The 15503-nt window shown below is 40.7% G+C and overlaps 1 protein-coding gene across 1 annotated transcript in view; it reads left to right on the top strand.

Moving 5' to 3' along the window:
- Window positions 1-14867: 14867 nt before the first annotated feature.
- The window catches only part of me1 (malic enzyme 1, NADP(+)-dependent, cytosolic), a 98081-nt gene continuing 97445 nt past the window's right edge, over window positions 14868-15503 (top strand). The window contains exon 1 of the mRNA XM_030071995.1: window positions 14868-15004. Within this exon, the coding sequence (XP_029927855.1) occupies window positions 14876-15004 (129 nt within the window). The 5' untranslated portion in view covers window positions 14868-14875. The remainder of the gene's footprint in view (window positions 15005-15503) is intronic.

Below are 15503 nucleotides of genomic sequence, written 5' to 3'. Positions count from 1 at the left end.
AAATGTGACACCAAATTGATCTCTCTAGGGAAGGTCTCTTTGTTATAGACCTCCCAAGGGAGGTCAGAGGTCAGGCTCAGATACAGCACAGCGCCCCTGGGACTTATAGTAACTCAGTGTCTTGCCCAAGGACACTTCAGCAGGGTAGATGCTTGCTGGCACAGAGGCTTCTTCGTCTGGTTGATGGATGCCCTCTGTAAACACTGTAAACCTTGAATTTAAATTGATGTGTTTTGTCTTTGCATTTTGCAAGGTCAGGACCAAAGGGAAGAAACCAGTGCTTCTGGCAGACAGAGGGGAATGCCATGGTGACTGGTTGAAATCTCAATGAGCCAGGAAAAGACATGGAAAGTATGTGTGTAATGAGGGAGAGCGAGAGCGAGGAAGGGAGTGTGATAATATACATTTGGCCCAAGATGACGGAATGGATTGCAGGACGTCATTTGGATTAGAAAGTGATCCTGGTGTAATTACCTCTGTCACTCACCTTGATCTACAGAAGGCTTTACACCAATTATGTTGATTTCAACACACAGAATGCAAACATTCGCCTGTCTCCAGCGCTGTGGTGTGTGTGTGTGTGTGTGTGTGTGTGCCTGCCTTTTCACTCTCTGGCCCTGTCCAGGGGTTGTCGAATCCAGACGACTCCTACGCGCTCACTGTGTGTTTACAGTCATGAGAAAAGTGATGAGAGCGTAGACAAGTCATCTTCATGTTCCTGCTAGATCACTAGCTCCGGTGCCTCAAGCTGACACTTTAGTATGCACCATGTGAGCTGGTGACAAACAGTGTCCCAAAGATGACAACTTACAGCAATGCTCAATGATTAAATGATTTGGAAATAAGCCTGCCAGTCTGTCATAGAATGCTGAAAAAATTATACAAAATATTATATCAAAATAAAGTGCTGAGCAACCAGGGACTAGTTTTTCAGTTTCTACAGAAAATGAATCTATGAGAGAGAAAATAAACAGAAGAGTGCACTCAATAGAGTACGGAATTCCACGAGGCGTATCTCCTCTTCTTTTGAGCTCAGACTTAGCGAAAAACCAGCTGAGGAGTTAGCACTGTATGTAATGCTGAGTCCTAACTCAATGTATTATATTATAAAAAGGGTTTTTCAAAGGTTTTTAATCAGTACAACCAAAAGAGGTCTTTGAGCATACAGTCATAACTGGACACGAAAAATATTAGACTGATATACAGAAAAAGTGTTTTCCCTGCCAACATGAGATTTGTGCACAATGCGCAAGTCTATTGAGCAGGAAATATGGGAAAAAAAGTTTTTAATCTGCAGTTCTCAAGCTAAAAATATCTACCTAATGAAAACATTTTGCCTGTCAGTCTGTGGATGTGCAGGCTCCTGGGCAGACCCTCGCACAAATGCAACCAAGTCAAATATGACTTATGCGAGCATTTTGGTCACAGTCTAGTAGCTGTGTCTACTCTAATGTTCTGGAAAACCACAGTCAGGTCAGCTCTGGCTTCAGACGAGAGAGAGAGAAAGACACAGAGTGAGAGAGCAGTGGTGGTCAAGCAAGCAAGAGAATGAATGGAGAGACGGAGTGGTGGCAGCAAGAGCAAATATTTTTCAAAGATTTAGAATCACCACAACCATGAGAGGTTCTTCATCATATAGTCATAACTGTGGACAAAAAACATTAGGCTGATCTACCCAGTAGTATGAGAGATTAGTGGCGAACAGATATACGCACAGACGTGCGAGAGAGAGACGGAGAGAGAGAAAGAGAGAGAGAGAGAGAGAGTAGTAATAGGGTGAGCAAAGAAAGTGAATGAAGAGAGGGATTTGTGTGGAGATAAAAAACAAAAAAAAAAACATTTCATTTTTAAAAACATGAATTGACAGGTCAGACAGTGAAAAATAATGTTTTTTTATTGCTACAAGGTTAGTGTCATTTAGATCATGCCAGTGGCTTTATATTGCTCAGTATAGTGCATGCTAAAGTGTTAGCATGGAGCACTGGAGCTAATGATCTATGTAAGACACATGGATGATTTTGGTGCTTATGCTGTCATTGTTTAACAGGAAGGTTGCCCGATGTGACACGTTCCCTAAAACTGTGTTGTATTCCTTCAGAATTGAATTTTTTCCTTGAAAGTATGATGGCTTGACTCCTCTGCTGTTATGGCAGCCCTGACACATCCAGACAAAGGAACCCACTAAATGTTCCTGTTTTCAGTTAAGTTCAAGGTCAAAGGTCACATAACAGTGAGAAGCCACAGAGAGAGCTTGGAGCTGCCTGTATGCCCTCAGCCCCACAGCTTCCAAAAAAGAAAAGCAGCGAGTGATATTTCTGCTTAGGGTCGGAGTCTACTGGGTGGATAGAGGAGCTTTTGTGCAGGGTGCAACACCCGCACAGGAAGTGCTCCTTTTGCGCTCTGGTGTGGTAGACAGATGCTTACAGGGTGAACTTCAGGAATTTCATTAGTTGTGTTTGAGCATACCTTGCCCACCTTCACAGCGGTACACCAGTTAAGGAATACTCTTCTTAAAGGCATAAACTGAGTTTTTGGGAGACCATGGACCTTTGGCCAACATATCTGTTAAAGGACCAGACCTCTGATTTTGTATTTTACATATCTCCAAAATGTGTAAACATCACGCTTGTACTAATCTTTTCCCGACGCAAGCAGCTGTATTTTAGAACCCCGATAAAATTTTTCTTACTTTTTATCCAGCTACTGGATATGAAAAATCAGATACTTCAAACTTTCCTCAGAAAGTATTCCATCTGCGTAATAAAGTCGTCCACATTCGTTTTCCTAAAAGCGGCAGCACTGTTGTGTTTTGATGACTTGAAGTTGGGTAGAATGAAATGATCCCTCCGCTGGAATATAGTCATCAGGGAAACATTTGCTTGATACAACCAATTTTCAGTTCTGTGACAAGCAATTGACAAGCAATGACAGCTTTTGGTACTCTATGCAATCCTTTAAACATACAGGCTTAGAATTATGAAACCTTAATGTGGTCCTTTTAAATCCAATTCGATTTTACACCTGAACAGCTAACTGCCACTGTGTATCTCACTGTGTATCTCAGACTAAATTACTTGATTTGTGCTATCAAGTTCAAGAGTGTATGAAACTTACTTTCCTTTTTGAAATCCGATCTGTGTCAACTACGGTCTCAGAGGACCTCAGTGCCCTTTCGCTGTACACGGCAGTATACATTAAAGGCTGCCTGCTCTTTTGGACAAACCACACTTATGAGCCAGCTCAGAAGGCTGCAGTGACCCACAGCTCACTTCCATATGCTTTATTTTGACAACCGAATGCTCTTTTAGCTCTGCCCCACACTAAACAGACCACCATTGATAAGATAGGACTCTCTCTACTTCTCTCTCTTACTCCCTCTCTCCTCACACGCACACACACACACACACACACACACACACACACACACACACACGGATAAACAGTTACGGGACAGAAGTTAAAGGTCTTGCTTAGATCCACATACAGTATATATCCTTTTTTAATTACAAATATTTGGGTAAAATGTTTGTATGCCAGCTTTCAGAGAAGAAACTAGTAATACTGATGAAAAGCTGACTTAACACTCATTCACACATGCTCTTTTGAATGTCTGCATACGTGCACAAATGAACAGACACTCCCAGTCCTCTTGAAGGGACTGGAAGCAAAGCACAGATTCATCAAGACAGATCATAGCAGTCCCGCTGCCATCACAACAAACTGGACCGCCAAGAAACTCAGTTTTTCTGGAGCTTAAAAAAAATCAGTTTTGTTGTCATGTTGTTGTCAAAATTCATGGACGACAACAATGTTTTTCCGAATGGGTTTTATGGGTAGCACTAACATGAAACACAAAGAACCACATGAAGTACTGACTCCAAAAAATAGAGTATTGTTTTCCTGTGTCAGCTGGTTCCTGAACCTTTTTTACTTTATTGTCTGACATCTATTTTGGACAAAATTGAAAGTGTTCAGTAAAACTAGAAAGCACCCACAGAGCGCAAACTTATGCAACAACTGAATTAAGAACTCTGTTTTTCCCTTAAATTTACCTTAAGGTAGCTGCAAAGTTAGAAAAAAACAAAACATTTTTAAAATATTGTACGGTAATGTCACATAAATATTCTGTATCTGCTGGTTGTAGTACGTCAGTGAGGGTACATAACACTTAACCTGAGACAGTATTCAACCCCAAGATGCCACTGTTTCATGGCCGCAGCATCGCATCAAATGGAAAATATCTAGATGTGCTTTATTTAATACACATTGCCCTGTAATTCAACAGGATATATTTGTGTCTTTGCAAACCTTGGGACCTCCACTAGAATTTAAAATAAAGTTCTGTGGGTTTAAACAAAACTCAGTCATGCAGCAATGAGAAACCCGTCGATAGAACCAGCAGGGTTGTAGAGGAAAAGTCAAACAAGTTGACTAACAGGGATGAAAACATAAACTTCTTGGCAGAGATCATAAATAAACCTTTGATATGCAGATCATCCTGCTAAACAGTATATTATCCATTAAAACAGTTCAGCATGTATAGCATTATCATCATTCAAGAGTCTCAGTGTGTGTGGCCTAATGTTTACACTGACCGTCCCTAATCCCTTCCTGTAGTAAAAACAGGAAAATATCATTCCACATCACACGCCTGCATGCACCTGAAACATCCACCAAGTATGTCTCTAATCCCTATGAATATCTCCATTGAAAAAAAGAAGCCTGCCCTACAGGTAGGAAACAGAGTGCCTATTCCTTTTCTTATGACTGGGGACACTGTTTGGACATCTGAGGTTTCCAGCCGCCATGATTGATGATCTCGTAATTTGTGTTCAGGTACAGTAATCATTAGTTCAGAAACCCTAAAGCCCACGAAGGAAACGGCATTTAGGAGTCGGGCCTTCACAAAGTGGAGCTAAAAATAGGAGGGTCTCTGGGTGCTGTTTCACTTACCTTTTAATCTCATACAGAGATCTCCTTATACTTTCACTGTACATGCATGGGTATGGCACTGAAAACAGACAAACCTCTTGGAGTTAGTTTTGAGTTGGAGAAAACTCTCCAACTCGAAGATGTTCTCCCTTGTCATCCATCGTACCGCTGTCAAAACATTCTGCAATGCGAGAGGTTCATGGCTGAAAACAGAGGATGCAAAACAAACGCAGTGTTAGTACAGCACACAGAGCCCAACCCTGAAATATACAAAGCCTTTATCTCTTATCATGGTAATAATGTGTACTCACCAGGTTTGGCAGTGTTTTAAACTACACTTTGCACAAGATGAGGGCTGACAGTTCCTTCACTTGCATTCAATGAAAAATGACCAAACTTTTATTTTGCAGAAATTATACAGCTGCCCCGTTGGAGAGCCTCATTTGGCAACACCATGGAAAGTGGAACCAACAATTCATGCCCATTCTTGAGCTGAGGTTAACAGTGATCTGCAGTGTGTCTTCCTTGGGATGAAACTGTTTAGACATGCTGAGACAAACACGGCAAAACGTGACATTTGTTCCCCACAGGCCTCTTGTTTATAGCAGGGATTTGGACAGAGTAGGTGTTTTCATTTCGCAGCATGCCGCCAGGACTTAAGACGTGAAAGGAGGGAAGGTGAGATGGATAAAGCTATTTGTCGGTCACGGATGTTGTGCATATTGGCCGGAGGAACCAAACCCAGAGACCTGATATGGGATAATCGACCACAACAAGTCCTGTGTTTGCAAATGCACATGCATGTCGAGCCTGCAAACATGTTGCATATGAAAACACAGAGCTGCAAAGCTCATGTTGGAGTGGAGGCATACGATAAAAGAGGAGAGACTTAAGTAGAAAGAAGGGTATGAGAGAGAGAGAGAGAGAGAGAGAGAGAGAGAGAGAGAGAGAGAGAGAGAGAGAGAGAGAGAGAGAGGTCACAAAAGGTTACATAAACACACTATGTGACTAGGTTAACACACTAATCTCTGTCCTCTTCCCTGGAAAAGAAAGAGGGTTTTGTTCAAATGAAATGATGACGCCTCTTTGGCTCATTCTGTACATGCCATTTCGTTGGACTGTTTTTCTGAAGTGGAGAAGTTTCACTCTCTGTCTGTCTCTCTCTCTCTCTCTCTCTCTCTCTCTCTCTCTCTCTCTCTCTCTCTCTCCCTCTGTCTGTCGGCCCAGTCCTCACACTGAGATGTCCGATGACTGGTTTAATTCTGTTTGGGAAACACTGACCAGCCTGCTGCCAGACTCTTTCAACCATCATGCTCCAGAGTTTGTCAGCATGCATTGTTCTGTTGGTTCAGCCTTTATTAAAAATGTCAGCACACCGAAACACACACACACACATGCACACTGTACCAAGAAAAAAGACTTGTTTCGAAAACAGTGTTGGGGAAAGTTAATTTTAGGAGTAATTACTTATTTTACTTTATTGCTACAGTATTGTTACTCGTCACAAAAGTAGCACTTTGACTAAACCTCAAAGCAGTGTGCCTATTGCGTGTGTTCCCACATGCTTTTTTTTTTTTTTTTTTGGCAGCTATTGTATAAAAATGCAACTTAGGGACCCCAAAAGTAACTCAGTGTGTCAATCATTCATTCCTTCATCCTATCTGAACCCCTGTGGCCAGTAGCAGGCATTGCAGCGTGTACAGACAACACTGAACCAGGATCATTCACTGACCTCCTCTCTGCACTGCTGAACTCTGTAAGCTGCTTTACATCTACAAGTCTGTGTGTCCTCATTAAAACAGTCTGCCAATCCTGCAGCATGTTAGGGATCTTTAACACCTATGCTGTTTGGTCTGTTTTAGTCTTACCATTGTGTGATTATTCATTTTGTTTCCATTCATTTGGAGAGGTGGGAACATGCATTTGAACTCTGGTTTGGATCAAACAGGTGAGCTGGGGTCCACCTGAAAAGTTTGGACACAGCCCGGTTCCAAGAGAACAATGATTCACAGTCTGTTGTTACAAGTGAGAACGCAATCTCACCTAACGATAGGAAGTGAACCAAAATACAGTACATTGTGGGCTGAAAGTGGATATTGACACCTGAAGCAGTTTGCCAGACAGAACTGCTTGTGCTGCCAAAATGAATTTTGGTGCTGTGCTGTATTGTTGTGTTTGTCTTGGACAGGCCTCTTGTGAGAATAAGACCCTTTTAAAAAAAAGGTCATGTGTGGAAATTAAAAAAACCAAGGTCTATGCTGTTATGTTGCTGTTGCTCCATTGTTCCAATATTGCTCTGTTGTTATAATATGCTGTTGTGAATGACTGGAGCTTCCAACATAAAAGGTCTTTCCAAATGCAGGTCATTCGTTTAAAAAATGTTGCTTTGCTTAACAAAGGCCCTGTGAATAGTGACCAAGCGTAATGAAAAACGCATTAAAGTAGCAAATATGAGCCTGAATTGGAGCAACGCAAGTGAACCTTAATTGAGAAAGTATCCTTAAAAAGTAGCTATAATTACAAAAATTAAAACACATAAACTGAGTAACTAGTTGCCACAAAAAAAAAAAAAAAAAAAAAAAAAAAAAAAGAATCTAAGGAGTTAGTGTTGATAAGCACATTCAAACAGCCGGTTAAATCAAAGGCTCAAAAGTACCTTCCTCAGGATATGTTCAGGGCTTCTCTGACTCAACCTGGCCTATTATGATCAAGCTCCTTCAACTGTGCACTCGTGTCAACTCAGTTTTCTCTAATAATGCTAGACAGTAAATCTGCAGCCAAAAGATCTCTGTTTTTCCACCTCCCCAAATATCCCTTGGCTCAAACAGTGGGTCATTATGAACAGTGATCAGTGAAAGGGTCCATTGATTTGGGGGTCTGGTTTGAGCGTCATGTATGGACTCACACTGGAGCAGTTGTAGCTAAAAAGAGAGAGAGAGAAAGCAAAAGGGGGTTGAAGGGCAGTCAATGTATGGCAGCAGAGCTGGAAGTGCAGTGTCCCTCAGGAACACCTAAAAACATCCACCCATTTCCTCCATTGGGAGGCGCACAACAGGCCCCGCGCTTGCTTATGAACTCCTTTATGTATGTTCTGTCCGGGGTCCAAACAACAACAGCTATGGTTTAACACGGCTACCTACTGGGAGGAAATGTGGTTCTTGTTCAAATTTTCCTCACCCAGTGATCAAACTCAGATCTACACGCTGCCAGCTCTGAATAGTGGAACGTTATTTTGAAAACCTCAGGGAATTTGAGAATGGATGGATGGTTAATTTTGACTATGGGAAGGGTTGCTCTCCATGTGAAGCCCTTATGGATATAAGTCACACAGAGTTCATTGTAGGTAGGGTTCATTATAGGCTGCTGGCCCAAGGTAGTGATAGTTAGAGAGGCCAATAGGGCAAACTCCCCTTCAGGCTGTGGCAGGTGAGCACACCTTGATACACGTGAGAGGGATTGTTTGACCCCGATATCTCAGGTTGCACTGCACTTTGACCTCTGTGCCTTTTCACCGTTCTGTTCTACTCCCTTTGTTACGTTCAAACCCCACAGCTCACAGGCTTAGCTCCCGAATTCATATCTCTCAACAGCCAGAGTTTTCCCTCCTCTCTCGCCACCAAACCACTAAAGCCAATCTCACATTTCTGCTCCTTTTGTTCTCCACCACAGTCATTCTCACTCCCACCAGGGAACTTCATGATGCAGATGTCGGCCTGTCAGACTGACCAGAGTCATTTCCTCAGGCAGGGATGGTGACGTAAGCCCACCCCATACATACAGTGCATTGTATTGCTTAGTTTTCTACTGCATGAACTAATATGAACAAATATATTACCAGATAATACCATATCATTCATGTTGTCCAGTGCCAGTATAACGAAGGTTCTTCCCTGACCACAGCTACATAAAAGCAGTCTGTTAAACTTGCAATGGACTTTGTCTTAGCTCATTTCATTTGTTCCGTTGTAAATTGATTATTCATTCAAAGGTCTATTGTACTGCAAAATTTGACTGCCTTTGAACAGAAATGGTGGTCACTCTGTCTCAAAAGGCAGCTAACCCGAAAAGAATTTCATTAGTCTGGGTTTCAATGGACAGTTTTACTGCCCCAAGACCATCAAATTGCTTTTTCAGATGCTTTTCTATGGCAAAAATTCCAGGAGAAATTCCAAATACTTTTATAAAATAATGTTTGGCATGAAAACTGGCAATCTCTGCAACAAAATATCAGACATCTGCAATTTCAGTCTAAACATTTTGGCAAATGTTTTGGGGTTCAAATACCAATAGTGGTCAAACTCTACTACTTTATGCTGGAAGGTGCTGATGCAGTCAGAAGGTATGGTTTCCTCACTCCATAAAGTCTGGCTGTAATGACATTTAATGACCAGGTTGGTGAATCCTTTACCATCAGCTACCGTAGAGGAAGTAAGGCCAGGTGTTGCTGTTACAGAACACTGCAAAATAAACAGAGGAAAGGGAGAAGATCATGTGTTTGTGGGCAATTTCATTCTCTGTAATTTTATTTGTCTTTGTCTGCTACCTCCTCCTCTTCCTGACCAAAAAACCCCAAAGGGATAAATAAAAGACAGACTCACTCAACGGCAAGAGCACTGCTGTGAGTGATGCAGACTGCATGGATTGAGATCTTGTATTAGGACCGGCTCTTCTATGAGTGTGTGTGCATGAGTCATGGCAGTTAAAAGACCATAATAGGTGATTGCCTCTATAAAGATCTGGTTCAGCAAGGTCAGACAGTTGCTGAAGGGCAGTGATGCACATGAAGCCGAGACACAAGATTTTACATGATAAAAACCTGTGGTGATGACATGCAATTAGTATAAATGAGTCATGTAGTATACCTGCAGCCCTATTCATTTATGCACAATATGTATTAGCTTCATCGTTTTGTAAATATTATAACCTGACTTGGCTGGAAAGTCATTGTATGAACAGTAGTCGTTGTTTTATACCACCTGCGCCTAGCAGGTCATCATGACAGTGATCCTTATCACTTTTTCACAGATCAGCTGGCCTTGACCATTAGATATGACCATTGCCCATCCTCCAGAAACCAAGAAGCCTCTCTCCATTGCTCAATGTGCAATTCCAGCCTTATCACACTTATCTCTGTGGAGCAACTTTCATTTTTCAGTATCTGATAATCTCTCTCTTTCAGTGTCTTTCTCTTTCTCTTTTTCTCTTTAAAGATGTCTCGGCTAAAAAATGTCTAGGCTAAAAATGTTCATGCCAGGGCAAATCTCCAGGTGGACTTTCCATCGTATTTGGATGCAAAATGTACTGCTGACTAATGATTCAGTCACTTGATGAAAACTTTTGTATTTACTGTTCTACACACATGCTGTCTGGTAGGTCTTAGCAAAGGAAAATCCTCTGCTGTACAGGAGGTGAGGTCTTTCCAGCTTAGCTGTACTTAAAAGAGAACAGAGTACTAAACAGGGGCAGTGATAGCCACCAGGGCTGAAGGGATGAAGAAAAAAGCACCACCCACAGAAAGGCAAATGAGTATCACCATTCAAATTATGATAGATATAACAAACAAGGCATTATCAACTTTAAACGTGCACCATGCAAAATACCTGGGGTCAGCTGAAGCGAGGATGTTTAGACTTGCATTTGCAGCTGATGTTGATACCCTTAAAGATATCATCATATTTGTTATATAATCCAGTCTTACGTAATTACATGAGACTCAAATTTTTGAGTGGGTCATTCAAGGCTGAGTTCTCTGACAGAGGGGCGGCCCAGTGCTCTCATACACATCATTTTATTTGATTTCTTGCCTTGTATTTACATCTTAAAGCATAATCTGATGGTCCCTGTCCATACGAGGCAGTGTGTCCAAGAAGTGTGGACTAAAGGCTTTCTAATTTTATTCTATTCTGGTCTATTTTATACTATTCTATGACCATTTTATCATCATGATCAGTATGCTAATGACAAGGGGAGGGGTTTGTCAGAGCTCAGTCTGGTCTGTGCTGTTGACTGTGGGCCAAGAGGAGAGACACAGTCTGCCAGAGAGTCTGCAGTCACAGTCAGTCAGCATGAGACCCCATCTGACTGTTTGGTCTGTGATTTAGCAAGAGCGTCCTGTGTCTGGCTGTTCCTTCAGCAAACAATCTTGCAATGCACTGATGGTTTGCTTAATTTCATGTGTTGTAGAAAATGTAAAGCTCCATTTTAAAATACTAATAAAGTTTGCATTTCTGGGCTCGTTTTGTAATTTGGTGGTAGATTTGTCTTACTCCTGTGGATAAGTAGCAAAATATAGATCACCACCTCCTTCCATTTCCAGTGTAGCCACAAAGTAATTTGATAATATGTAACAAAAATGTTTTCAACTATCTGGCACGTCAATGGCACATTTTTGTTGTAAGTTCTAAAGAGGAATGCTTTCTTTCTAAACAACTTTTGCACTGATGATCAATAATTATATAAGAAGTCCATAATAAAAGAAGCAGAGATACCAGTTTCTGTACTTGCAGCAGCCTCAAGTGATCAGCAACCAAAAGATTCCTTCTACGTGCTGGAATTTGAGTAAGAGGCGAAAGACTTTGTTTCTGACTGGAAGTCACCCTTTCGCCATTGCCTTTGCTATAATGAATGTGATTGTTGTCCTCACCTACAAGTCCAGTCTGGCTGGATGAAAAAAGCTCTGTGATGTCCTCTGGGGTATGTTCTCTGGGCAAAAGGCATTCTGGGAAATGTAGGAAATGACAAACTGAAGCAGAAGTCTCGAGAGGAAGTGGAAACCAAAAAATTACAACACTTGATCACAAAGTAACTGCTTGAGCGTACTGAACATCACAGATTGATTGTGACTATAAAGATAGCCACTATAACAATAAAATGATTTAAATTATTTTAAACAAATGGAACACCAGTGTTATCATTAGAATAGTAAATACAAAAACAAAAAATTAACTATATTTCTGGTTTTATTTCAGAGTAATTTTTTGGATGCTAAGACAGTACTCATGTTTTAAAACAATCACATAAAAGTTCTAAGAAAGAAGAGGCAGAGAACTTGGTAGCTCATGGTGATAATGTTTTGTTTGATTTATTTGTTTCAAGAAACCAATCACAGACACCACTGCAGTGTGAATTCAGGTGCAACAAATCAAATCAAATCAAATTTATTTATAAAGCACATTTTAAAACCCAAAGTGCAGTAGGATAAAGTATTGACAGACAGACAGCGTGACAGAAACAATAACAAGTAAATAAATAAAGGAATAGATACACATACACACATATGTACAGTATATATACATATACTGTTTACATACACTTAAACATAGAAAAGAATAAAAATGAGATATAATACCTTACAGACACTCAACAATACACTGTCACAGGTAATTAATTTTCATAGGTATCTTTCTAAATGCTAATGTGCCTTCAGGATTCCTGAGTACCTTTACCTTCTCTGTATTCCCCACCTCTCTCTCAAGCTACATTGCACTTTCTCTGAATGTCATGTAGGCATTAGACAGAGTCATCAGCAGCCACTATTTCCATTGCCACTATTACAATAACCAGGTATTACTTCGTCAGAATCTGTCACACTGCTCACTTGGCACAAGTTGCATGAATCAGCTCAACATCTTCATAAAACCATTTATACCAGACATGCTTACTCAGGGTCCAGATAACCCTTCTTTATCTCTGAAACTCAGATTCACTGATAGGGGACAGGCAAGGCTCAGCAGACCAAACTGATGAATCTGAAGCGCTGAATTTGAATCTGTTGCCACATACACAGGGCTCCAGAGTGCCACTATTTATGCAACCACCTTTGGAGACAGTGCCACTAAAATGTGTAATGTGATTTGCAAATAGGCTTTATATACTCTTTAAAATAGCCCTGTATCACTGAAAGGGAGAGAATTTGAGCATGCTTGTGTGAGAAAGCAAGCTGAGCTATCGCAAGGTTCTTTGTACTGTGTGGGAGTTTTAAAAGTGTTTGCAAATCTATGACCAAGACAAATACAGTAACAGAAGGACAGCCAGTAACTTTGTTTTGGTTAGTTAGATAATGTCTTTTGGATTTTGAACTTAGTAGATATAACATGTGACCACACATTTATAATACGCCTTTATAATTTTTAATACTGACACCTGGTTTTGTTTAGTCTTGTTATAATGTTAATGTTTATTGTTAGCTGATTATCTGAGTTGGCTCATGCTTCAAAGATGACAGGAATCATGACAGCAGGGTGAAGGACTGGCTGCATTGTAAACCTGACTGGTTACATTGTAAATGTTAGATATAAAGTACATAGAGTGCACACACACGCTCACACACAGTGACCGCTTAATTAGGTATACCTGGTAACAGGTATGTCTAATAAGGCACCTAATGTGGCACCTACATGGCTTGGTAACTACAGAAGTGAAGAAAAAGGTGCAACGTTATCCTGGAGCCATGGATCATCCTATTGAACACCAGCCCACATGCAGGAGGGCTCCCTCATTTGATGTCCTAATCAAAATGCCATGAACTTGATTGCACAAATACAAGATACAGTTCAAATTTATTGATTTCGACAACAAATGGCAGGAAATCTGGCTGTGAAGCAAGAGTGTAAACCTGGAGTGAGGGAATCACCCCATCAACACACCAGCATGAGGTATATGGACTGAGGCGAGAGCGACCTTTCTCCCACTGCCAGAATGTCAGGGATTCCTGCGTCGCTGCCGCTCTCAAGCTCAGTGCTGCCTGTTACATAACCCTCCTAGTGTAAAAGTCTGAAGGCTGAAGCTTGACCTTGACTACACTGATCAAATATCCTTGCTCCTGTCATACCACTCACACACTATGTGCTAAAGTTGGGCCATAGAGATTGCCTATGTGTTTTTCACAAATGTCATGGCTCCTGAAAAGCTGTTGAAATCATTTAAATCATTCATATGGAAAAATAAATATATTTTCTCCTCATGTTAGATATGCTGCTACCACTACTACTGCTAGTACAGCCACTACTAGAAAAACTATTAATGATAAAACTAAAACTATTACATCTATTACTAATAGTATTACTACTGCATTCCCACAACTCCTGCAACTACTGCTAATAGTACATTGCAACAGCTACTAATACTACCTGTACTACTGGATACTATCCTCTATTACTACAACTTCTTCAACGACAGTAGAACTTTATTAGGCTCATTTGAAGTGTTTATACTTCCTATGCTAAATGTTGTTTTTCTGAGGAAAAAAATATGCTTTTCTAATTCATTACTTTGTCAATATAGAAGTTCAGTAGGAATGTGCAGTGTGTTTTATATAGATTGCTGTAGAAAGAACTGCCTCATCTCTGAGCCAGGGCCTTCAAGACTAATGTTTCTCCAAAGATGTGTGTTTATGTCTAATAAGTCATCACACTCACAGAATAAAAATATATTTTACTCATCAGCTACTGCTCCATTTTGTCCAGTGAAACTTTGGAAAGGGTTACCTGGGTTCACTTTTTGTGATCTTTGTGACTTTCATAAGTCAAATCTGAATGAACCTAAATTGTCTTTTCAGTAAATTATCAGGCCTAGAAAGCAATCAAGTTTGTCGCTACTGCTATGTGCACGTCTATTATTAATTTGCCGTCATTAACATGAGGCTGACAATGAGTTCAGGTGTGCTTTCCTTCCACTACACAAATTAGTCCCCATAAAATTTATCAACACAGCCTACGTACTTGCATGGCAGATTCATTACGAAATAATAAAGAGACTTTAGCCACAGACTTAAGGAACTGAAACAATAAAACACTGATAAGGACACTCCAGTCTTGTGTTATGAGTGTGTGTGTGTTTAGTCGGGAAGACGTGCGACCACGGCTCAGCGGCTGGACCTGCGCATCCACTTGTTGAGTTCACACCGGCTCACCGTTGCTCTATTTAAAGAGACTGAGGACACAACATGGCACACGGTCTGGTCAGACGAGAGTCGGTGGAGACGGAGATGCACAAGTCCGAGGACCAAAGCAAAACCTTCGTTTACACCAAGAAGCGGGGGTATGATGTTACCCGCAACCCCTACCTGAACAAGGTAACGACAACTAAAGCCATAGTTTGTGTTTTGACTTGTTTCTATACGACAGGTTTTACAAACTATTATGCTGCTTTCACGTACTGTAAGAAATATCGGAATTCTGAGCAGCTGAAACGAACGACCAAACAGCAGCATAACAACAGGGGAAAGGGGTGATGTTTTTCGCTGATACCCCAATTTCCGAGAGTTTAGGGCTGGAGGAGCTGTGCCAGCATGGGTTACGAACAGTTATTAGTTGATGAGTTCATTTTATCATAAAAAGATGCGTAGGCTGTTGACGACAACAACAACAACAAACAAACAAACAAATAAACAAAACAAAAATCTGTACAGCCTATGTAAAAAACACACACTTTCTACTTAGAACTGTGTGAAGTGTCTCAGCCTTGTGGTAGTCAATTAATATTACACATATGGCAAATAATGTGAGACACATAGTTTTATTTGATAAATTTATCTCAAATAAATGTAGCGACAGTGTTTAGCTCATTCCCAA

Source organism: Myripristis murdjan, chromosome 16, assembly GCF_902150065.1.
Source record: "Myripristis murdjan chromosome 16, fMyrMur1.1, whole genome shotgun sequence".
NCBI classification, from domain to species: Eukaryota; Metazoa; Chordata; class Actinopteri; order Holocentriformes; family Holocentridae; genus Myripristis; species Myripristis murdjan.
Note: the sequence above shows the minus strand (reverse complement) of the source record. Positions and strands in the feature narration are given on the sequence as shown.